Source organism: Pseudonaja textilis, chromosome 4 (assembly GCF_049901715.1).
Source record: "Pseudonaja textilis isolate UNSWEBS1 chromosome 4, rPseTex1.2, whole genome shotgun sequence".
Classification (NCBI taxonomy): Eukaryota; Metazoa; Chordata; class Lepidosauria; order Squamata; family Elapidae; genus Pseudonaja; species Pseudonaja textilis.
Genome location: NC_141993.1, coordinates 40,485,425 through 40,510,894, shown reverse-complemented (window position 1 = coordinate 40,510,894; position 25,470 = coordinate 40,485,425). Strand labels below are relative to the sequence as shown.

At 36.0% G+C, this 25,470-nt stretch overlaps 1 protein-coding gene across 2 annotated transcripts in view; it reads right to left on the bottom strand.

Moving 5' to 3' along the window:
• The window catches only part of GFRA1 (GDNF family receptor alpha 1), a 244,268-nt gene that overhangs the window by 68,757 nt on the left and 150,041 nt on the right, over positions 1 to 25,470 (bottom strand). For both annotated transcript variants that reach the window (XM_026704964.2, XM_087932663.1), the window contains exon 5: positions 24,194 to 24,533. In XM_026704964.2, the coding sequence (XP_026560749.1) occupies positions 24,194 to 24,533 (340 nt within the window). The remainder of the gene's footprint in view (positions 1 to 24,193; positions 24,534 to 25,470) is intronic.

The following is a 25,470-nucleotide window of genomic DNA, read 5'->3' as shown; positions in this document are numbered from 1 at the left end:
CAGGGAGCATGGGGAGGGGTGGTGTGCATTGCATTCTGGGTACTGGCAGGTGAATATGGGCATGCTGGCACACTTGCAATTTTTGCCACAGGAGCCCAAAAAGGTCAGCCACCACTGATATATAGAATTTATCTTCTTTATGAGAGGCAAGAGAAGCAGGCATTTTTTCTTGAATTAAATTTTATATTATATCTTTACCATATAGAAGTTTTAGTAATAATACAGAGATAAAAGATTTCTTCTTTTGAATTATAAGAGATGCTTGTAATTGACTTCTATATTTCTCATTTTGTATTCAACTACATAAATAACAAAGCTGTCACATCCATCCTTGGGCTGACTACAATAAATAATGAAATCAATTCTGGCATCCAGGCTCCACTTATCAAAAGAACTTTTACATAAGGGAACAATTTATCAAAACCAAAAAGAAAGAAGAGTAAAGTGTGAAGACAGACAATTTCAAACTTTGAGCATAAACTTAGTTAATAAAAATGATAATAGTAAAATATGCTGTACAGTTGTTGTACATATGCTGTACTCTGAAGGATCTTTTCATCATCGTGTTAACTAAATAACTCTCAATATCAAAACATCACTAACAATCTTTAGAAACCCTGCTTTCATATTTCATATTTCATTATTTATTATACTGGATTTCTCATTAATTGACAATAATCAAGTTTTTATTTCAATACTCAGTGATCTGCTTTTCTGATGACAAAGAATGACCAGACAAGCTAGAGAATTATGGAGAGATGGCTGACCAAAAAACCTTATCATAATTGATACCACAACTATAAAGAAATCTCAGAATTATCATCAGAAGAAATTTTTGCGTATTCTAGGAATGAACTAGAAATGTAAAAACATATTTCAAAAACAGCTGGCACAAATGGCTTTTTGAAAATTCTCCAACCAGTTCATGGCCTGAGAAATAGGAAGTTTCCTCAGAAGTCTGCCAAGGAACAGAAATTATCCAACAAGTTTTGAGGGGCTTGTTCCTTAAGCAGCCACAGCAGCATTGCTATGGAAGAAGTGGTACTATTACTAAATAAGCCTACTGGAAGGTATTCTCCAATAATCTCATTGATTAAAAAATGGAAAACAGAAACAGCTACCTAATTATTCTGAACGGGCCCTAAAAATCTTTGTCTCTTTCACATACTCTTAAATCACAGCTTTCCAAATAATAGCAATGCTGCAGAGCAATGACCTGATGCTAAGTGTTCTATCACCAGAACAAAGTAGACTCGAGACCGGAGTTATAGCAGCTGCTCATGGCTCGCAACCAATGGCGTTTATTTAAAACCCCTTTTAGTTCATGGACGAGGCGTTCCATCAGGCTTTGGAAAACGCCGGGGGCCATGCTGACACCAAATTGCAATCTGTTGCATTTAAAAGCCCCCCTATGTGTTATAATAGTTTGTGCCTCTGCCATCTCGGAATCAACCAGCAATTGTTGATATGCCTGTGCGAGATCGAGCTTTGCAAAAACTTTTCCTCCCTCCAACGAGTGCAATGGGTGCTGGACTACTGCAATGGGGTATGCGCTCTGCTGTAATGCGTGGTTCAGGGTGGCCTTATAGTCACCACAGATGCGCACAGACCCATCTGGTTTCACGGGAGTCACAATCGGGGTTTCCCATCTTGCATGGTCGATTGGCTCTAGCACCCCTTGTGCAATGAGTTTGTTCAGCTGCTCATCGATTTTTGGCTTTAAGGGGACGTGCCTGGCTTTTAGCCGGATGGGTGCTATGTTCGGGTTTAGGCTAAATGAGATAGGGGTCCCACGATACTTGCCTCGCAACCCTTCGAATGCGTCTTGGAACTCCTCCATCAGATCTTTTTCCCAGTCTGTCTCGGTGATGCTGTTGATTCCTGTCACTTCAATTCCCAGAGGTGCGAACCATTCTAAACCAAGCAGGTTGGGGCGGTCTCAGTCAACGATGGTCAATGGAAGAATTTCAGCGTGTTTCTTGAATTTTACTTTGAAATGTCCCAATCCAACTACCGGAATCTTGTTTCCTTGATAGTCTTTTAACATCAGGCTTGCTCTTTGAGTTCTTTTCGTCGTATGTCTGTTTTTTTATTGTGTTCCATGATACCATTGACAGATATGAGCCAGAGTCTACTTCCATTTTGCATGGCTCTCCTTCTATCTTGACATTTATTCAAAACTTCTTAGCATCAGTTGCTCTGGCATTCCCAATAATAATCGTCTGATGTGTTTCTTCCTTCTCGTTGAGTCGCTGACTTCTATTTTCCCGACTCCAACGACTTCCGGTTGGCTTCTCCTTAGTTCTGGGGGGAAGTACTGCCTTGTCTTTTTGGACTATAGCTCTTTTGTTTCAGCAGACCCTTGCAATATGCTCCTGTTTTTCGCAGTGTCTGCAGATGGTGTCCAGAAAACGGCACTCAGAACGCGGGTGATTCCCTCCGCATCCGGCACACTGAAATTCAGGTTTTCTCCCTCTTCTTTCTCACCAGTTCCATTCTGACTGGTGTCTGTTTACCTCTTCGTCTTCTTCCTCAGAGTTGGTTGATGACACAATGTCTTCATGGTGGGTGGTTGCGGTAGTGTGTTTCTGGGTACCTTCCGCTTTCTTTTCTCTGCTCTGGCTTGGGCTATTGGCCGTATTCATTTGCTTCATTTTCACCACAGATTTTTTTGCTGCCTCTGCTACGGTTGCTTCAGCGATGGCTTCATTTACGGTAATGTTGGGTCGATTAAGCAGTTTGCTCTGCAGGGTAGCGTCTCTCAATCCGAGGACTATGTGATCCCTCATGGCTTCATCCATGTTGAAGAATTCGCATGCTCCTCCAATGTCCCTTAGTGCTGCTACGAAGTTCCCAATACTCTCGCCTTCTCGTTGACCCCATTTATAAAATTCGTGTCTTTGAATGAGGTTTGACACAACTGGTGTGTAATGGGCTCTCAGCATCTGATTCAGGTCCAGCCATGCCATTTGTTTGACATCATTCGGTTTCGCCAATGCCTTCGCCATCTTAAAGATGGTCGGACTGCGATGTGTCAGGAATACAGCTCTCTTCCTCTGGTCAGTGATTCCTTTCCAGGAACATGAGGAACCTGTTGATATATGCTTCCCAGTCTTCTTCAGCTGGGTTGAACAGTGTGGGTGGCGAGTTGTTGCCGGCCATCTTGTTGATTTTTCGGCTTCCGTTGCCACGTGCTTACAGTCTTTTTTCCTTCGATCCCAGCTTCATCGCCAGTGTTCTATCGCCAGAACAAAGTAGACTCAAGACTGGAGTTAAGTTCAGCTCTTTATTTAACTGTCAGTAACTTCAACTAATGTCGAGCTGTGGCAGCCCCTTTTATAGTGGCTGCTCGCGGCTCGCAACCAATGGCATTTATTTAAAACTCCCACCATTTAGGCTGCCAATCAGAACTGTTATCTACCAATCGCTAGGCGGCAGTATCTGTCCAATAGGAATGCAGTATTACGAGTATGCAAAACAAGTATACAACACTAAGTTTAAAGGCTAGGGTTCTTTTTAAGAGTATCTTACTATGAGTTACCATGAAGAAAAATATTATGAATGCTAGATGAGTCCATGAGGGGCTGGCTGAGCTCTGAGGAGCATCAGCAAAGTTAGATTATTTGCTGCAAATATTGTGATCCTTGTGCCCTGCATCTAAAATCTTAATTTTTGCTTTATACTGATTTATGAACATTGCTTTACCCTGGCCATTCTTTCCATTCTCTCCCCCTTGGATTCAGTCATACTTTTAACTGTTGAGTTTTGTACTGATATGAATTATCCTTTTGCCTAGTTACTTAGTGAAAAGTGACATATGCTCTTGACCTTATCCACTCATCTCTCTCCCATCTTTTCCCAGAGAGTCTTTAGAAAAATGCAGTTAACACTGTACTGATTATTATTTCTCCACAATTCTTTCTTCCCCTGAAATAGAAGTAATCAAACTGAATGAGAACTAGTAGGAAAAATGCATTAGAATCTCTTTCTAGTTACTTTCTGCCTCTAATACATACTAAACAACTACATTGCTGTGTACCACAAAGAAAAAAATGTTTATGTGAAGCCCTGAGCTGATTTAGTAGAGCATGAAGAAATCTGATTCAGATTCAGCAAGTCAGTTATTGTTACTGTTCTGATTTCTGCCCATATATTTTTTAATTCAAATATTTTTGGCAGGAGAGATTGTACTTGAAAAGACGATAAAATGAAACATATTTTAAGAAGGAGAAATGTTACAATTTTGTTGATTCTGATATAACCAGAATGAGTATGTATTTGCAATGCAATCATTTGAATATTTATTCAGAAATAACTGGATTCAATTCCCAATTTCTGCCAATTCCCCAGAAAATGAGACCAGGATTGTAGTTTTGCATTTGTACAACCAATCTATGAGGCCTAATCTATACTTTTTCAACTGTAAGTACCAGCAGTTACTTTTGACAAAGACAACCTACAGTAGGAAATATTTTCGCACTGATTTCACAAGTTCAAATATTTTGATTTTAAACATGGATTTGTTATCAATACAATTTGTGGGAAAAAGTGGTATTGGAGGACAAAAAAAATGCAAACAGACTTATTACAATAATCTAGTAAAGGTAAAGGTTCCCCTCGCATATACTTGCTAGTCATTTCTGGCTCTTGGTGGCGGTGCTCAACTCAGTTATAAAGCCAAAGAGCCAGCGCTGTCCGAAGATGTCTCTGTGGTCAAGTGACTGGCATGACTAAATGCTGAAGGTGCATGGAATGCTGTTACCTTCCCACCAAAGTGGTCCTACTTTTCTACTTGCATTTTTACATGCTTTCGAACTGCAAGGTTGGCAGAAGTGGGACAAGTAAAGGGAGCTCACTCAGTTACGTGGCGCTAGGGATTTGAACTGCAGACCTTTCTGATTGACAAGCTCAGACTCTTAATCACAAAGCCACCACATCCCTTTTTCATTTTCTAGTACCACCTTCTAAAATGAAAAATGCTTTGGAAAAAGCATTCTGGAACATTTGGGAGAATATACATTTGGAAGAGTCTTTTTGAATTATTGAAGCAAGTATATCTTCTGTACACATACAAATTTTTAGAAACAACTCCCATTTCTGCACACAACAAGTTCAGCTTCTTTACTGCTATGGCTGCTTTGATAATTCATTAGAGGTATGAAAGAAAACCATAAAGAGCTATGTATACATGTGAAACCCCTCTTTCAAAGAATTTACATAGCTCTTTATGGTTTTCTTTCATTTCAATTTTTAATTTAATTTATTTTTATGTTTATATATTTTATTTTAACATGTTTGACAGAAGGAAACAACAACAAAAAAGCCAACACAAAATACAATACTGCCAAATGAAAACAGACAAAAACAGTGAAGGGGAAAAGTAGTTATATATGTCTAATGAAATATTCAGCAGATTTATAAATCTAAATAAGTGCAAAATATGATAAAAGCTCTGCCCCCAAAACATATTAAGTCATGTTTTGATAATAGATAAAACCATCTTTTTCAAAAATAAATAAATCACAAACAAATAAGTCTTAAATCCGAACCCTAATATTAAGAATACTACTTTTCCAGCTTCTCAGAATACTAAGTTATTAGCTTCATGATGTAAATATTTATGAAGCAAAAAGGCCAATCAATGTTGATTTAGTACTAGAATGCTTGAAACAATTGAAACAGGTTATGTGGCTTCTTAAGATGAAGAGTGGTGAAGGGTGATGTTCCTTTCTATGCTTTTGAAACTCAAGAATGATATAATCAGCATCTGAACAGCTCTCTCCTTAGTCACTGCCAAGTCTTGCTAATGAAGTCAAAGTTATTTTACTTTTGTTATCCCACCTGTTGCACAATTGGCTTTCTGATTTGGCTTTTTGTATTTTTAATCTATTTCATCCATCTTATATTGTTTTGTAACTCCCCACTGGATTAAAAGCAGGACAGAATGCCATAAATAATAAAGCTTGCTTTTCTCCCAATGATATCACCAATTGACTTTCAGTGTGTTCTTCATATTAAGGTGTTACATAAATGTTAAACAGCAACAGAACATTTCTTCTCCACCACATTAAGCATATCACCTGGTTCTGTGTCAGGCATATTTAGATGAAGAATGTTGCCAAAAATGTGTTCTGAGCGCTAAAATTAAATATGGCAAGGACAGGTATTGGTCTATTATGTCAGCAATGAGTCTGAAGGGAAATTGTTAACCTCAGAAGCAAGCCTAAAATTATTTATAGTCAGCTGTGGAAAAATATTTTTATAGGAATGACCTTTAAGTGAAACAAAATAGCTTTGAGAACAACAGTGCAAATCATGAACCTGTATAATTTAATGAACCATGAAAATTGCAATTTTCTGATGCTACGATAGAAAAGCCCAAGACTTTTTCCAAACCATTTTTAAAGACACGAGAAAACATCTGGAAATCATTCCACAGGAAATAGTCCTATGTTAAATGTGTTCTGCTTTCTTGCACCAGCTTTAAATATCCACATGATCCTGACATCCTTAATGAAAACATTATTTTGAAAGATCTTGATTTTATTTTTATTTTTTAACTCTCATGAAAGTGTTGCTTACATCCCAGAAATGAAATATTGCAAATAACGATGTAAGGTGTGTTTTTTTTTAATCAAAGATAATAACAGAACAACAGAGTTGGAAAGGACCTCGGAGCTCTTCTTGACCAATTCACCCACCCTTCAAGCAGGAAACCTATACTATTTCAACAAATGGTTGTTCAATCTCTTCTTAAAAACCCCTGTGTTGGAGTACCCACAACTTCTGAAGGCAAGCCATTCTGCTGATTCATTATTCTGTCCAGAAATTTCTCCTTAGTTCTAGGTTGGTTCTCTCTTCAATGAGTTTCCATCCACTGCTTCTTGTCCTGCCTTCAGGTGCTTTGGATAATAGCTTGACTGCAAAAAAAACATTTTACTTCTTTTTTCTTAATTATGTGTATCTCCTGTAGAAATTTGCAGCTGACAAAAAACAAGTTAGCTAAGCTAATTAACTGAGGAGGTTGTGACTTTTATTTTGCCAGTGTTGAAAGATCTGCACTGGTTTCTAATAACTTTCCTTCCATAATGCCAAGTGGGAGCTTTGATTAGGTGTCACTGAAGGAGAATATTTGTACTTCAGGGTTGAAATGAAGGGTTCCTTAGTGCTGTTAGCATTAGTTGTTTTTGCATTACCCAAACTAGATAAGACCACCAGGGCTAGTCATTACTAGCACTGTTGATGTTACCTACTTTCCTTAATGGAACATCTGCATTCCAATTCAGAACAAAGCTGAGCTGGGGTCTGTAACCTATCCTGTACCAATTCACAATCTTTAGTTAGCCTGTATTTCTAAGACATTAATCTTTAGTGACCCTGCCATGCTTCTACGATGGCCATGCTGTGACAAATATGCCATATTTTTTTAATGTTGTTTCCTATCATGAAAAACTACAGTGGAAACAGAAAACAAAGGACTGGGAACGTTCAGCAACTAATCAGTCAGTTCTTAACTCAAGAGGCCAAACCACATATTTTGGCATATTTTGTGAATTCAACCCCCCTCCTCTCCCCACTTAGAGTGAAAGGATATTGGATGAATCACTGGACATTGTTTTAAAATGCAGAACAGAGAACTTAGTGATGTGTAATAGGAATATACCATAAGATAGAATGAGGCTTCTCTCTAATTCCATTCAGATCATCAAAGCTTTAGGGATATGGGAAGTTCTAATATGGCCTTAATTTATCACAGTATCCACTGTCTGTTTCAGTTTTAAACAATGATGTGTACCACTCTAGCTGTTCTTATCCCATGTTGATTAGTTCAAGAAGGTTTTAATGAGCTAAAATGTAAATCTTTCAAAACTATTTTTTATAAACTTTCTCCCCTATCCCTGCTGATATATGAAGGAAGGAAGGAAGGAGTAAACATCTGGATCCAAGTGGATGCAGGTATTTTGCTATCTGAGACTACTTTCAGTCTTTTGTCATATTGTACCTGTTTCCTTTGTATATTGTTGGCACTCTTAGAAATCAATTTGTGAACTATTTACATTCAGCTAAAATGGAGTGAATATTTTCTGAGCATGAAGTAAATAACTTTATTTAGGATGCAGTTTTATTTGAGTAACTCTAACTGTCATTATTTCATTAATGCACAACATAATATATAATTTAGTAAGCCATCAATATATCTAGAAATAGTTTAGGAGAGTTCTAAATGATGTAAAAAAGTCTGACAAAACCCTCTTGACTGAGATGATTTATTTCAACTTGAAAAATATAATTTCTATTATAATACATTAACTATTAAAGTATACACATATTACCACCATAGCTTTTTTAAAAGAAAAGCTTGTACCATCTTCCAATTTTTGAAGAAAACTTGGCAGTAAAATGGATAGCTCTGACAACCATGGAACTGGTGCTGTCATAATAGCAGTATTCCCAATAGACTATTTTGGAAGCAAAAACTGACATTTAATTTGCTCAATTAAAAATGGCAGAATGATACTAGATAGGATTATTCACAGAATGTTATTGAACAATTAAAAAAAGAAGCCATACTGGAGAGCAACTGGCAACCTCATTGAGAAGGTGGCCCACTGAGGCATTTTAAAATGCATGAATGCAAGGGTTTGGAATCTAAAATTAAAAAATGGTACACAAACATAAATACATACTCACATATAAAATCACACTTGAACGTTTAACGCCTGCAAAATTAGGAAATCAATGCATTATATGAAATTTATTTAATGTCACTTACTTTAAAGCCTTAGATAATTCAGCTTTGCAGAACACAATCATTCATAACCTTTCACCTTAAAAATTTAAAATCTAGAGCAATCCTGCTATTTTAAATCAAACATAAATAAGATAAAGCAAATGCAACAGAAATACAAATATATACCTTTCCCCTTGATGCAAATAAACAGCTCATTCTTCTGTTGAAAAACAAAAATATCATGTCCTATTTTGAGTTGCACTAATTAGATCTTCAATGAACTTTTATACAAAGGGCCACAATCAAATCATACAATCCCCAAATTTTTAACTGAAAAGTATTAGTTACACACACATTAGTCAAAATGGACAATCCTGGACAGCTCCTCAGATTTCCTACATTTCCACAGCTACACAGCTGAACATTATTACTGTTAGTGTTGCATGAAATGCTTGGTTCATCATATGAATGGACAAAACAAAAGAAAAATCAGAGAATTTCAGTTAGAGAAACTCAAGGTACACTTTTTCTACATCATGTATGCCTATGAACCTACTAAGACAGGAGTTATCTTCAACCCTACCTGGAGATATTAAAGTCTTTAGATGTTATATAGAAAACCTATCTTTCATATAGGAAACAGTAAATTTCTCCTTTCTTTATGTGGATATGAGAATTCTACTAAATAAAGTTAGGCATCCTTGTTCAATATCATGAAGCTACTTTCAGACTGCTGTCCTAAGAGCAGACTTACAGGTCACTGTGCACTTGCAGTAAATTCTGGATTTCACTTAGCTCTGAATCAGAAAGATAATGATCAAAGTGCTCTACAATGAAAGAACAGAATCTAATTAACTGGGGTCTCTTTATCTTGCTTTTGGCTTGCTTCTGTGGCCTTTGTTTAATCGCTTGAGCATGTAAACCAATTAGAGTTTGAAATTAGCTAAACTGTTTATCTCAAGATACACCCAAGATACTAACCACTGGTATGAAGGATACTGCTCTTTTAGATTGCTGTGTTTCCTTAAGAAGGGAAAGTGCAATGAGCCGGTAATGCCATTTAACATTTTGTATGGTGGTCATTTAACTTATCCAAAACAGTGCCATTGTCCGCAAGAAGACTTAATTGGTTTAAGATAGCTCAACTGAGTTAAAATCAGCAAAGCTATAAAGTTTATGATAAATTCAGAAAAAAACTGAAGCTGGCCAAATTACTTTGCAAAGCCATATTTGCAGAGCTGAATGCTTATGTTTCAAGCAATTTTGGTTTTAAGAATTTCTAGATTATGAAGCAAAATGTAAATGTAACTGTTCTCCAAACAATTTCACAAAAAACTGTTGTCTGATTTCTAAAAGCTTGACGCCACACTGTGTAACAAAATATTACAAGGAATGAAGATGTGAAATTCCTAGGGATTCTTGCCTGTCTTTTCTCTTCCTTCTGAAAGAATTCCATGAGAACACTGTGAACCAGTAGTAGAACCAGTAGTGCAGGCTACTTCACCTGACTGCCAGCTGCCTGCAATTTGGCAAATCAAATTCCACGAGGCTCAAGGTTGACTCAGCCTTCACACCTTCTGAAGTCGGTAAAATGAGAGCATGTATTTTGGGGGCAATATGCTGCTCTGTAAACTGTTTAGAGAGGGCTGTAAAGCACTGTAAGGCAGTATATAAGTCTAAGTGCTGCTGCTATTGGTATCAATGCTGCCACCCGGCTTTGGATTTTCATGACTTTCATCAGTAGAACGATAGGAGACTTAAGCAAATGGAAAATGCTACATTTAAATCCTTTATTTTTATATTTCTTTTTCAGATATAGCTTGAAAACAATTCTTACTGTATGAGCAATTATAAATAAAAACAAGAAATGCCTGGATATTTGCTTCATTTTTGAGTTTGTCAATAAAATAAAATAATTTTCCTTAAATCGATTTCTCCCCCTAAAAAGCAGCAGATTTTAATAAACTATCATTGCAGATATGATACAGCAAAGGGAATTATTATTTATATCTCTCATCTTTCCTTTGAAAGATCATGAGGTACATGGGAAGGGTTCCTCAAAGCCAAAGATAGATAGGTAAGAAAGAATGTGATTTGGCCAGAGGCATCCAGCTACCAAAAAAGTCACATAGCATGTCAAGAGGAAAAAAGCAAAAAAATGTTTGGAGAGGCCATGGGAAGTAAATTGAGAAGCTTTTTGTTCTGGACACAAGTTATTCTAGAGCCACCACTAATATATCAGGCAAAATATATGAAACCAACTCTCATATATTAAGCAACTGCCAAAGGAACTGACTAACCTCCAGAACTGCTACATTATATATAATATCACAGAACTTTATTTGTAAACAAAGCTACAAGTCAAGGGAATAGCACATGATTCTCATAGAAAAGGACCTAGATGAACAGAAGACAGATGTGGCCAATCAGTGTTGACAGCAGTGAATCAGATCACTCATCTGAGTCAGAATGAGAACTTTTCCTTGGTTGATATATCATTATTCTTTCCAAAGTTATTGGTATTTACAGGAGCAAGCAGACATTTCTACACCTCACATCAAATCAGGGGTAGGATTCAAATTTTTTAACAACCAGTTCTGTGGACATGGCTTAGTTGGTGGGTGTGGCCAACTCAATATAACTCACATCAAGGCATGCATCTCCTCGCCTGGCCTCTTATGACTGTGGGGACGCTGCAACAGTCGTAAGTGTGAAAAATGGTCATAAGTCACCTTTTTCAGTGCCATTGTAACTTTGAATGGTCACTCCACACAAGCAAAGTACCAGCAAATGAGGAGGAAAAACTCCAGAGAAGTTCCTGAGACAGGAAGTCTAGTCCTGCCAAGAATGTAATAAGGGTTAATGGGGAGGCAGTTTCTGTAAGCAACACCAGAATGTTTCCTTCCTGCCTTCCTTACAGGATTAGGCCAGTAATTTCTTCTAACAACCGGTTCTCCAAACTGCTTAGAATGTTAACAACAGGTTCTAACGAATAGGTGCGAATTGGTAGAATCCCACCCCTGCACCAAATTCCTAATATGATACTTGAACAAGCCAATGCACTTCCAAACTCTTAAGAGATCCTAAAAGTTCCAATTGACAGATAATTTATGAACTGGGTTTAAATCTTGCAAGGCAATGTTGGTTTTGTGACAAGGTATGTTTCTCATTGCATAGGATAGTAATGTCCATTAACTTCCCCAGAAAATATGGAAGGATGTAATAAACACTATGTAATACAAGTCTACAAGGATAACTTTTTCTTACTACATTTTCCTTAATTTATGGGGATGCAGTAACATTTCTTCCTCATGCACACTGACTAGACTCCACAATTTAATCAGAAATGGCAAAAAGAATACTGTTATTAAATGCCTATATCCCTTTTTCTTTCCTTATGGCACACATGAAATCCAAGGAAGAACAAATCAGTGAGATTAAATATGGGTTCATGAAAGAGAATGTTCTACAAATAAACCTCTTGGCCTGACTCTACATTCTTGGCACACTGTAAATGCTCCAATAACTTGAAAATGGGAGTCTTTCAAAATAAGGTAATGAAAGACTTTCACACATGAAAGCTCACATTTTCAGTAAGAATCTGTAGGACACTGTTGTAGATTCATTCATCAGATGGCATCAAATGAAATGGGCCTTATGAGATAGATAGATAGATAGATAGATATATATATATATATATATATATATATATATATATATATATATATATATATATATATATATATATATATATATATATATATATTTGTTTTCTGAGGTTCTCGGCAACAAAGATCCATATATATATATATATATATTTGTTTTCTTAAGTTTTCATGGGTATTTATATATATGGTTTGTTCGGGAATTTTCCCACGTCATTTTTTTGTTTGTGAGTGTAGGCTTCCAGATAATTGACAGTCTTCTATTCATGCTTTCAGGTCTTTGTTTCAATCTCTATGGCTTCTCTGATAATTCTGTAGCTGGGGTTTTCTATAATGGCTAGGGTTTTGGTGCCATTGAAGTCGATGCTATGACCTGTGGCTTTCATGTGTTGGACTATGGGTCTGAGAGGTATGCCTTCTTTGTGTATTTGGGGGAGGCTGTATAGTTTGGGGCATCTGGAAGATTTTTCTCTTGGGATGATCATCTGTTGGATCTGCACTCACAAACAAAAAAATCTCCATACCACAAGCCAAACAAACACCTGAGCACAAACAGACCCCCCCCCCAATACCTCCAGCTCAAACATACCCCAACCAGGCACCTAGATGAAACCTAGCTTCCTAATAAATGATAGCCGTCCATTTACCTGAAGCCAAGCCACACTAAAAGCCTCCAATACAGGAAACACAATGTTGCCAGCCAATAAAGACAAAAAAATGCTACAAAACAGACAGAAGATATTAGAAACGCTAATCAAGCAGAACACAGCAAACTCCAAGACCAATAAACACAGACCAAGACTCCCAACCAATCAGGATGAAGAAAAAACCATTCTAACACAGCAGTAAGCTAGCACCAGATTTAAAACAGAAATGGCTGTGAAAGCCTGACTCACAGACGAACACAATACTCAGGCCTGAAGATGGCAGATGATATTCTGCCGAAACGTTGCTACAACTTTAAAAGCACAACTATAATGATGTGGGAAAATACCCGAGCAAAGACGAATACCACACACACACACACACACACACACACACAAGAACTTTAGAGTTGGGGTAATATTCTCTGATCTACAGTATTAATAATTTATATAGACTTCATAATATACTAAGATGTCTATTCTCTTTGTTTAACCTTACATGTAATGTAGAAGTTCATATTTTTGATTTTGAATGATCAATATTTTATTTTTTAGGGAATGGAAGACTGCTTGCAAATGGATAAGCTGTCAATACTCATCACTAATTTGTTTTTTCTTTATCCCACTGTATTCTTTTAATTAGAAATTCAAAGTTTTCAAATACAAATCTATCCATCACTTGTAAAAGTAAATGAAGTTTATTGTTAGATAAATCACACATCTGAGCTTAAATCAAAAATGATTTTTCAATTTACTGCATCAAACAGTTCAATATGCAGTTTTCAAAAGTTTCTTTGACTTGTGTACATACATAAGGTTTTGGTGTACATAGTAAATAAAGGGCAAATTATCTCGAATGTAATCTGAGATGGGGGACATCTAATCTAATCTGAGATAGGCTTTGGCTGAAGCCTGGCAAGACTAAATGGCTTGTGTGCATGGAATTGCAAGATCTTGGACTTTAATTAATCTAGTTCTGGATGGGGTTGCACTGCCAGACAGACCAGGTCTGCATCTTGGGGATTTTCCTGGATTTGTGACTCATGCTCAAAGAGGAGATGGCAGTCGTGGCTAGGAGAGCCATTGCACAATTTTGTGTTATGTGCCAGTAGCAGTCTTTCCTAGATCAGGAATCCCTGCATCAAGTCATTCAAACCCTGGTCATCTTGTGTCTGAACTGCTACAATGCGCTCCACATGAAGAGCATTCCGAAGATTCAACTGGTGCAGAGTGTGGCAGCATGAGCAGTTCTTGAAGTCTCTAGGATAGCCTGTGATGTAATGTTGTTTTGCAAGCTGCACTGGCTGCCAATTTGTTTTCAGGTGCAATTCAAGATTTTGGTTACCTTTAAAGCCCTGCATGACATAGGTTCAGGTTACTTGAGGAACCTCACCCCATTGAGACTGGCCTGGCCCACATGCACTGGCAGAGGAGAGATGCTGTGGGTCCCACCAGTCTAGGAATTCTGGCCTTTTCTACTGTGGCTCCTGCCTTTGGAAATCTTACCTCCTGAAGTGAGATCAACTCTCATCCTTCTGACCTTCCATAAGTGCCTGAAGACCTGGTTCTGCCAGATGGTTTAGAGTCCCAACAGAGGAGCATTGCACTAGTTGATGAATTAGGAGGGCATTCCGTCTTCCCCTCTGCCCATTCCACTTTCTTCCTCTTTATCATTTAACTATAGTTCTGCTTTTGATTGTAATTTTCATTTTTATTGTTTTAGAAATATTTATCTTTTATGATTTTAATGCTTTTAGGGTTGTAAGCAACCCATAGTTGCTTTGAAATAGGAAGGCAAATAAATTTAATCAATTAAAATAAAATTGTAGGCACTATGTATATATAATGAGTTTTTCTATTATCAGCCCTAAAAGAATTCAGTTGTGTTTCTTTGCCTTCTGATAATTATGACTGGATTCAGTATGTGGTTATGAATGTGGCTTCTAAGCCCACACTTTTGGTATGGGGGATACAAAAGCCAGAGAAACTCTTGAATACGCAATTCTCCCAGTAATGATGTAACTGGAAAAGCTTATTGCATGGAAGCTTAGGGAGCACATCAAAGCTTCCACAGAGCTCTGGAATAGAGGTATATTGTGTTTTCCATAGCCAGCCAGTGTCAATGGATCAATGAAGTAGAAAATTTATGCATTTTCAAAATGATATTGCAACTGATATTTATATGTACAAATCTATGAGAATACTTCATTTTGGAATAGTTTTCCTCTGGGATTTTCATGGAAGACTTTTCAAATTCACACTGTGCACCTGCTTGTACTTTATATTTGCAGGAGATCCTTCCCAATAACATCTACAAATAATACTTGCATAAGATGACAGAAATAGAATGATAAAATACATAGCTTTTTTCTTTTAAAAAGCAGTATTTAAATTCTGCATTTTGAAAGTTATTTCATTATTTTAATTTTGGAAGTGTGTTTTTGTTTGTTTATTTGTTGGCAAGGTAGGGGAAATACCTTGTGTGACATTACTCGATCCTGAAATCTGCAGAGTCTTATCTTTAAGGAGTATGATTATTTCAATAGAAGACTACATCTGGATTCTGAAACAAGCCAAGATGAAGAATATTTTTGGCTACTTCTAAGTAAATTTCTGCCAAGCTTTTCTTTGACCATTATGTGTACAGCAGCTGTGGAGAACAAAATGGGGATGTGCTTTAATTACATTTTTATTTGTAAGTGATACTGAGTAATTTTGCTGTTTTCTTCAAATGTTTATTACACTACACAATTCCTAGTTATTGTTGTTGTTTTTTACTTTTTGGATGTTTAGTTATATGCTTTTGCAAGTGATATTCTTTAAACATGGCATCCATGAAGTAGTATAAATATAAATATAGATACATTAAATATAACTAACAATCTTCTGATACCAACCCATATTTATTGCTTTCTGATGGATAACATTGGTTAATTTGATGGACCTACAGTTTCCTACAAAAACCATTGTGGTCATTTATTATTTTCCCAAAGGAGAGCAGAGACTCTGGTACCAACTGTAGGAATCTACTTTGTGAACTCTTGGAAGTCTATAAAGGCACTAACAATAAGACCATCTTCTGAGAAAAAAAGAAAACCCATGGCAATAAGTAAAAGTTCCCCTCACACATACATGCACACGGAATATGGTTTCTTTCCCACCAAAAATGGTCCCTGTTTATCTAATTGCATTTTACATGATTTTGAACTGCTAGGTTGGCAGAAGCTGGGACAAGTAATGGGAGTTCACTCCATTATGTGGTGCTAGGGATTTGAACCACTGAACTGATAGCCTTTCTGATTGACAAGCTCAGTGTCTTAGCCACTGAACCACCACCTCCCTCAACAGCAATAGATCCAAGCACATAGTGGAATAGACAACATTTTAGTTTTGATTGCTCACATTTGAAGGAGAAGGGACAAAAATAATGGCGGGAAATCTGAGCTTGCACATATTGCAGGAAGATATGTAGCAGCTAGAGGGGCTTGAGAGAAAAATGAGACCTTCATCTCTTGGCCTAAATAGGAGACCTTCTTGGCTAGAATCTTATCTGATATCATATTGTGTGCAAGCACAAAACCTAAGGAGAGTGTGCAGAAGATTCAGACGAATGAAAAGAGCTTATGCTGCTGCCCTGCACCACTGCTTTTATTCTGATTAAAGTAGCACAATCCTGAAGATGCCATAGCAGAAAAGCCACATGTGTGATGCACCAAGATTATGATGATGAATCGAGCCATAATTAAGGAGCCATGCAACTTAAATGGTTGATTCATTTTTTTAACCACAAGATTAAAGACAAAGTTTAGCTCAGAATTTAAAAGAAGGGGAAACCAATGCAGTCTTCCTTAAGTAAAGATAAAAATGATATGATGCTAAAATATCATTCTAGATGTGGGAATTATTGAATATTTTGAATCAAGTATGTTGTACTGATAGTGTCTTAAATTTTTATCACTATCTGTAGCTGAAAAGATATGACAGTGGCTGACTGCAGGCGCATATGCTAAGAAATATAATACAAAAAGAAAAAGAAATGGAATCATGGGAAGAATAAACTGAAAGAATATCAGTTAAGTGTGTGCTTAAAGCATTAAGCATCAAGCTTTTAAGAACTAAGTTGAAACCAAGGTGGGTGATCTGAAAAATTGAACATATGCAAAACTTTCAGGGTCATGGCAGAGAAGTCTCACCTCTATGCTTCTGAACATAATGAGATTTTGAGATAAGAGAGCAGCATGTTAAAGAAGAAGAAAACATACAAATGACTTGTTTCTCATTCAATGAATCAATATATTCTTATATATGCTTGCAAATAAGGAAATATTTCCAATAGTGATAGATTTATTCATTGTTCATTAGGATTATGGAAAACAGGTTTGTGACCGGCACACTTAATGCATGATGTGGAGATAGATAGATAGATAGATAGATAGATAGATAGATAGATAGATAGATAGATGATAAACAGACAGACAGACATCATGTTTCCCTGAAAATAAAACGCCGTCTATTATTTATTTTTTTGCCACCAAAAAAGGCACCAGGTCTTAATTTCAGGGGATGTTATCCACTGACTAAACTCACTGGCAGGTGTTGCCCCAGCCTTCTTTTCGCTATCAGACCTTCAGGAACTTCTTCTTCTGTGGCTGGCAAGGCTTTCCTGAAGGCCTCTGCAGCTGATAACAGCTCCAGATCAATCAATCAAATCAAATCAGTTACAAGGGCCTTTAGGAAAGCCTTGCTGGCTTCAGAAGAAATGGGCCTGCAAGGCAGGTGTTGGGGTATGCAAGGCCTGACTGCAACTGTCCGAAGGTAAGTAGTAGGGCAGCTTCACCATCCTCACTCTAGCATAATTTTTACCCGTGCACCCTGGAGTGGGCAAGATCTTAATTAGGGCTTATTTTGGGGGTAGCGCTTATATGGGCACATGTGTAAAATCAAGATAGGGCTTAATTTCAGGTCATATTTTCAGGGAACTAGATAGATAGATAGATAGATAGATAGATAGATAGATAGATAGATAGATAGATAGATAGATAGACAGACAGACAGACAGACAGACAGACAGAAGAACTAGTAAATAGGGCAGGATCTATCTATCTATCTATCTATCTATCTATCTATCATATCTATCTAACTAATTAACTAGTTAACTTAACTGTTTTGCACAGCTATCCATATTACCAAAAGTGACTCTGGACAGCACACAACAATCACATCTTGTTGCAGTTTCAGTATGTGAATAAGGCATATGGAGGAACAGGTTAAATTCAACTGCAATGGAGTGAGTTTAATATTACAATGGATGCAAATCTATCTAATTTATGGAACAAATCAATAAAACTTTAGTATTCCACATATTTCAGTTATGGCGGTAAAAATGTCCCAGGTTAAAATATGAATAAGAACGTTGGAATCAATACTTAATTCAAATAGCTGCATCAAAAACATTAAAGGGATACTTCACAAGAGAAATGGAGTGTCCTATAAAATATAGTTTTTAATGCAATAATGTATTCAACACTTTTACATTGTAATAATACTGAGCTGTATGAACTAGAACGGCCAGGGTTACTATAGAAAAACAAGAATGTGCATAAACTTTGTGGATCTACCCACTGGATGTTCATTCCTGTAAAAGTCACTGGATTCCATAAAAGCCATTGTATAATTATTCCTGGGTATCTACTGAGATTCAGGGAAAATTGTATTGAAGTTCATTTGGTACTCAATATCAAATATAGTACAGAGTGAATAAATCTTAGACCTTAAGGGTCTTAAACTCTTCTCTATAATGAAGAGATAGTACATAGTGGGTAAATCTGTGGCTCTATGAGGCACAAACTCTTCTATATAATAACAATAAATAATATCTGGCCAAAATATAGCATAGTAGTAGTAACAATGTCCTAATTCAAAGTGAAATAAAGAAATCAACAAGAGAAGCCAAGATATAACTGTGGCACTACCTTGTCCCAGCACATAGAGTAGATTCACATATAATCAATCATAAGAGGCATTCCTAGGTGCAATAAACCCAAGTCAAACAAGAGAATTTAATCAAATGGAACAACCAGGACTGTTATATAGTTTAATATTTTTAAAGATTAAGAACAAAATTGATAAAAAGCTTTACTAACTGTAAAAAAAGGAATCTCATTTATAGTACCATATTTCTTGCATTTTTAATTCAGTGACTGTAAAGTTTCAGCTGATTGGCACTATTTTTCGAAGAATACGTCATTTTTAATGAGTTTTTATTTTGATTTAACAAGATTATGCTTCCAGTTCTCATTGGCACACACCAGTATTTATCTGAGGTATTATGACAAAGGAATAAGATGGGAGATCCCAGAAGTTACCATACATGCTCTTCGGTTGATTTATTTCCTTCAATTAGAAAACAAAATTAAACACAACTCTCAATGTCCAAAAGAAGTGCCTAGAGGCCATTGGACATAATTATTTTCATTTATTCCCTGCAATGTCTTAAAAGACCTAGCAGTTTTAGATCACAGCACTGGGATGCTGGAAGCATTTTTTTCAACCTTTCTGAGGATGAAGGGAAAAGGCAGCAAAGGTAGTTAATGAATATGGATAAACTTGAGCACAGCAAATGAAGAAAAACAAGGCCACCCAAAGTTATGCTAAAAAAGCATCAGGTTCTTCTTGCTATCAAGAAAAACAAGGCCACCCAAAGTTATGCTAAAAAGTATCAGACTCTTCTTGCTATCAATTATCATTGAGAGAAGCCATTACACTGGACTGCAGTCAGTGAATATTCCATGGAATCCTTCATGCTCTCTGAGTTTGTTTTGTTTTGCTTGTAGACATTTCATTACCCAACTAGATAACATGATCAATGCAATTTGTTTATTTCTTTCCCCTTTTCTGCTTCTTTCTCCTTATTTGTCATGCTTTTTGCATTGTTTATCTATTTATTTGTTACCATAGTAGCTGTTGGAGTCTTGTGACTGAAGAGCAAATAATAAATTAAAGAAGCAAAAAGAATTATTTAAACAAGCAGCCTACAAAGGGGATCTGGATAATAATACCGAGCTCGTTGTATAAAAAAGGGACGCAGCAGCTCAGTGGCTAAGACGCTGAGCTTGTCGATCGAAAGGTCAGCAGTTCAAATCCCTAGTGCCGCATAATGGTGAGCTCCCGTTATTTGTCCCAGCTTCTGCCAACTTAGCAGTTCGAAAGCATGTAAAAATGCAAGTAAAAAAATAGGGACCACCTTTAGTGGGAGGGTAACAGCATTCCATGAGCCTTTGGCATTTAGTCTTGTTGGCCACATGACCACGGACACGTCTTCGGACAGTGTTGACTCTTTGGCTTTGAAACGGAGATGAGCACCACCCCCTAAAGTTGGGAACAACTAGCACATATGTGTGAGGGGAACCTTTACCTTTTATTGTATTAAAAGTCTCTGATCCAAGTAATGAAAGTTTTTGTAACTTGTTCTAAGCCTCCTCCCATTATATTCCAACCAAATAACCCAATATATAAATGAAGTTAGATAAGTGAAATAGTAAATCACCATATTTCCTATCATTAATGAAACATGCATAAAATGAATATTTCCTATATGCAGAATGAATAAAGGGAATCCAATCAGGTGTCATTTGATTGATGGCCCTTCTTTCCATTATATGTTTTCTTTTAGCCTGACTTTTCTTCTAAAAAAAAAAAAACCAAAAGTAATATGCAAAATCACCAATCTTTTGTGATTTTATTTATTAATTAAATTTTATACTATTCATCACTGCTATTAGGCAACTGTGCCCCACTTTCCTCATTTATTGTAACAGGTTATGCATGTGAAAATTTAATCTCATGCATGGCTTTGAAGACTCTCAATCATCCAGGTTGATCAAGAGGCAACTGGATTTTCTTTCTTTTTCTTTGAAGATGTTTTGCTTCTCGAGAAGTGAAATGTCTTCAAAGAAAAACAAAAAAGTCCAGTTGTGTCTTGAAAAGGCATCTTTGGGACACTGATGTTATACATACTTTCAATCTAGAGCACTGAACAAAAGATAAACGTAAATCAAAAGAATGTCAAAGAGGATTTTGATTAAAAAAAAAAACCAACACTAGAAAAATAGAAGTACCAGGAAAAAATACAGATAAGTCTTCAGCTTATGACCACAACTGAGTCCAAAAATTCTATTGTTAAGTGAGACGTTTGTTAAGTGAGTTTTGTCCCATTTTATGACTTTTCTTGCCACAGTTGTTAAGTGAATCATTGCATTTGTTAAATTAGTAACCTGGTTGTTAAGTGAATCTGGCTTCCCCGTTGGCTTTGCTTGTCACACAAGGAGATCACTGCAATGATTGTGAACCAATTGCCAAGCATCCAAATTGTGATCATGTGACTATGGGAATGCTGCAACATTTCATAAGTGTGAAAAACAGTTATAAATCAGTCACTAAATGAACTGTTATAAATCAAGGACTACATGTATAATGTTTTTCAGCTGAGCGTGTGTGCTTCAAAATGAGAAGAAGAAGAAGCCATGTTTATAAATGAGAAGAAGAAGAAGCCATCTTTATATTCAAGTCTATCTAGTTCCAGTTTCAAATGCAGTATATTCAATGGAGTAAATCCAGCAAATTATTATTCATGCAATGTTGAAATGGGCAAGTAGTGTTCACACTGTTGCTTACCTTTTTTTTTCTAGTCAGCGTTCTGGAAAGGCTTTTAGGAACCATATAATAAACTGTCTCTATGTCATTAAATGAAACTGGTGGAATTTTCTCTGCCTATAAGGCCAAGATTAAGCTTATTGCCTGTGTCAATAAGCAGCATTGATTATCAGTTTCTCAAAATAAGAAAAGACATAATATGATTGAAAATTGGTGGTATTATATTCCTATCAGTAGAATAATTTAATCCACAGAAATATGAAATATGATTAGAAATAAACTCTGTATTGAAGCTCTTCATATCAGAGTTGATGGATAGGAAATAGTATAAGCTCAGAAAATGACCTATTGGCTAAGACCTGTGAAGTGAATAAGCAAAATAATGTTGCATCTAAACTATATTCATGTATCGTTTTTCCATAATTTCTGAAAACTAATTCCATATTTAAAATACAGCTTCCAGTATTCAAGCTAAAAAAGGGTTTTTATATTGTGTGTCAACTCCAGGGACGCTGCAAAAATTCAAATATGGGACTGCAAGGTCTCTATATTCACTGCAGAATACTGTTTTTGATAAACATTCTTGATGTAGATTTAATTTCAATTATTATAGAAAGCAGGAAATAAAGACAGAAAGGACAAGAAAAGGTAATGATTCCGGTGGCTTCAAACAGCTCTTAAAACACACAGAATAACCCAAATACCAGTGAAATTAAGAGGCATAGTAATAGCAGCTGTCAAAATTCAACAGACTCAAATGCACAAAAACAACAAACAAGGCATAGTAAACAAACACTTTGATCTGCTAATTGTCTAACCATTAAGAGTGGAATTTATCCATCTATGTCTAAAAATGTCTCACTGCAAAATATAAATGTCTCACTGCAAAATATAATTCCAGTAATCAGCCATTTTGATATAATAATATTATTGCAATATAAATAAAGCAATTTTATAAATAAAGCAATATTAAATAATGACTGGCACATGCAAGTGGTTATTTAATATTACAGTAAACAAGTGATGAATATGCAAAGGTGACTTAGCTGTGAAACAATTACTTGAACAACCAGACAATTTAAGGTAAAACCTGCAAGCAGAATCAACGATGGAAAGAGAACTGTAATAGGTAATCTGCACAAAAATCCATTTTCATATTCCTGCTGCTTTCAAAAAATAGCAATAATGTGTTTTTTGTTTTACCAAAGAGCTGGAAAGTGCAATGATGGAGAACGCAAGGCATAAAGTCAAGAAAGATGAGGGAAAGTGACAAAATGAAATAGTATTTAGAAAGTTGGATGTCCAAATGAATGAAGATAGCAGGTGGAGTAATGATGGCACTTGAAAAGAAATGCATGCTGTAGCTACACAGTTAGGAAGCATACAGTTGGAAATATTATTTCAGTGCTATACTCATCAGAAGAACTATACATAAAAAAATACAGACCCTTCAAATGATTTAAATAAGAATGTGTGAAAATCAGGTATAATGGTCATTATTTAAAAAGTCTTTACATCATAATATGATGTAGTTGTATTATGACCTTTGTTTGATTATATTGAAATAATGATGAATGCTTGGCAGTATAAATCACTAATGACCTCTTTATTAGAAGACTGAAAAAAAATCATAAAATTTTATTTAAAAAGTTTATTTAATTCTAGTTGGTATGTTTCCAAAGCAGTTTTTTCTTTTTAAAGCAAAACTGTGTCATGCTCATTGATGTTCTAACTTGTTGATGTTTTGGTGAGCCATCCAAATTAAGTGGTCTTACAAATTGAATAAATAAATAATGCAATAAAAGCCACATACTGAAACATAAAAATTACATAGGAAATTTTGCATTTATTGTTCCAGCCTGGATTTTAAATAAGATTGTGAGTATCTTTTTGGATGATCTGCATTTGGACTGATCCCATCACTTGTTTTTTTAAATAGTATTTCATCTCTCTTCTATAATACTAAGATTTCTTTGCTTTTTTTGTTTATTGATAAATGTATCATCTCTTGGAAATTGTCTTTTTTACCATTTCAGGCTATTCAATACCTTCCCTGTTCTTGCTTTAAATATCAGAACCCATGCCAAGCTGTGAACCAATCACAATTTAAGAAAACTACACCAACTACTACTAAGTTATTATTTTTTTCATCTCATCAAATATTCCTTAATTAAAAGTTGTTAGATTTAGCTGCCAAGAACAGATAGAATTGTAAAATTGTTTAGAAAGGTTAAACACTTCATTTTCTTTCTTGCTAGAGATACATGTGTGCATGCATACAAACACACACACACAGACACACACAGACACACACACAGAGTTTCCCAGAATAATAGATATATGCTAGTGTAACTAGATCTTTTTATTATTCTGTTAAAGAACACAAGTTTTCTTTCCTGATTGCCCTGCTCCTTGATGAAAATACTGTTTTCTAGCTCTGGCAATTTCAGCAGTTCCTTGCACCACCTCATTAATCACCCAAGTGCCATGTGTTATCTTACCTGCAAATGTAATTCGTCTTGCAAATATCTTGTAAATTCAGGCAGTTTGGTTTCTCTCTGTCCTCATAAGAACACGCAGGAACAATCGTCTGTCGTCTTCGTTCTGTACATGCAGTATCTCGGCAGGAACAGAAGAGCATTCCATAACTATGCTTGGGGGGAACTTTGTCAAAAAACTGCCTTAGGGCTTTGTGACACTTTCGCTTGTTGCAGATTTCATTAGACACACTGTAGGTACAGGGTGTTATGTATGCCGATCGATATTTCTTGCAGGTATCGTTCAGGTTACAAGCTTTTGCTGCATCCAGACAGTTGTTCCCTTTTGAGATGACAGGCTCCGCTGCATTTAGCAAAACAAAAAAGTAGATGAAAAGATTATTGCAGCATGTTGAACTTATCTCGAGAAACTCATGATTACTGCAGAAAATATGAGGCAGAAAGTAGCCTTTGAAACGAAATATATAAAGACATTGTTTGTTTGCTTGTTTTCAAATTTATATACCCCTGTTTATATACCAAATTTATATATCTGGCTGTTTGCGGCAACTACAATCATAGTTGTGGTGCTCAAGCCACAAATTCAGGAATTATTTGATTCAGTCACAGATTTTTGAGAACCAATCTCAGCAAAAAATAAATAAAAACTCTAATTGGCAAAAGTTAGTTGTAGCATCCTACTAGATTTGAACATCACTACAGTCATAATTATACATTAAATCCCCAGTTTTATTTTGTCTACATCAGTCTGTGAAGAAATGCAAACTAAATCCAAGCATAATTTCCATATAATTTGCAGGGCATATAATTATGCAATATAGGCATGGTAGACACTAATTACTATATGATTACAGCATAATTATATGCCTATTTGTTTCTAGAAAGCAAATGTTATACAAAATGCCTTAAACTATGCTGCCTGCAATAAGCAGTTACCAAGATTCTGAACTGTTACATGTCAAAACATAGATTTATTTTGGTATATTCTAATATTGCTAGCAGTCTAACATGCTGCCTGCAGTTAAGAATGAAACAGGGAGTAGGCTTCATAAGACTCTCAGATTTTTATCACCTTTCCTCTTTGTCTTCAGCCACAAGAATACATGAGTCTCTCAAAAAGCAAAGCTTCCAAAAAAATAATATAAAGTAAGTCCTTCATGCTAGTCTTTCCCAGCTGCATTAATCAAGAACCAGGTTCTATTTTGATCTCTTTACAAGTAGTCCTTGATTTACGACCACAATTGAGACCAAAATGTATATTTTTAAGTGAAAAATTTGTT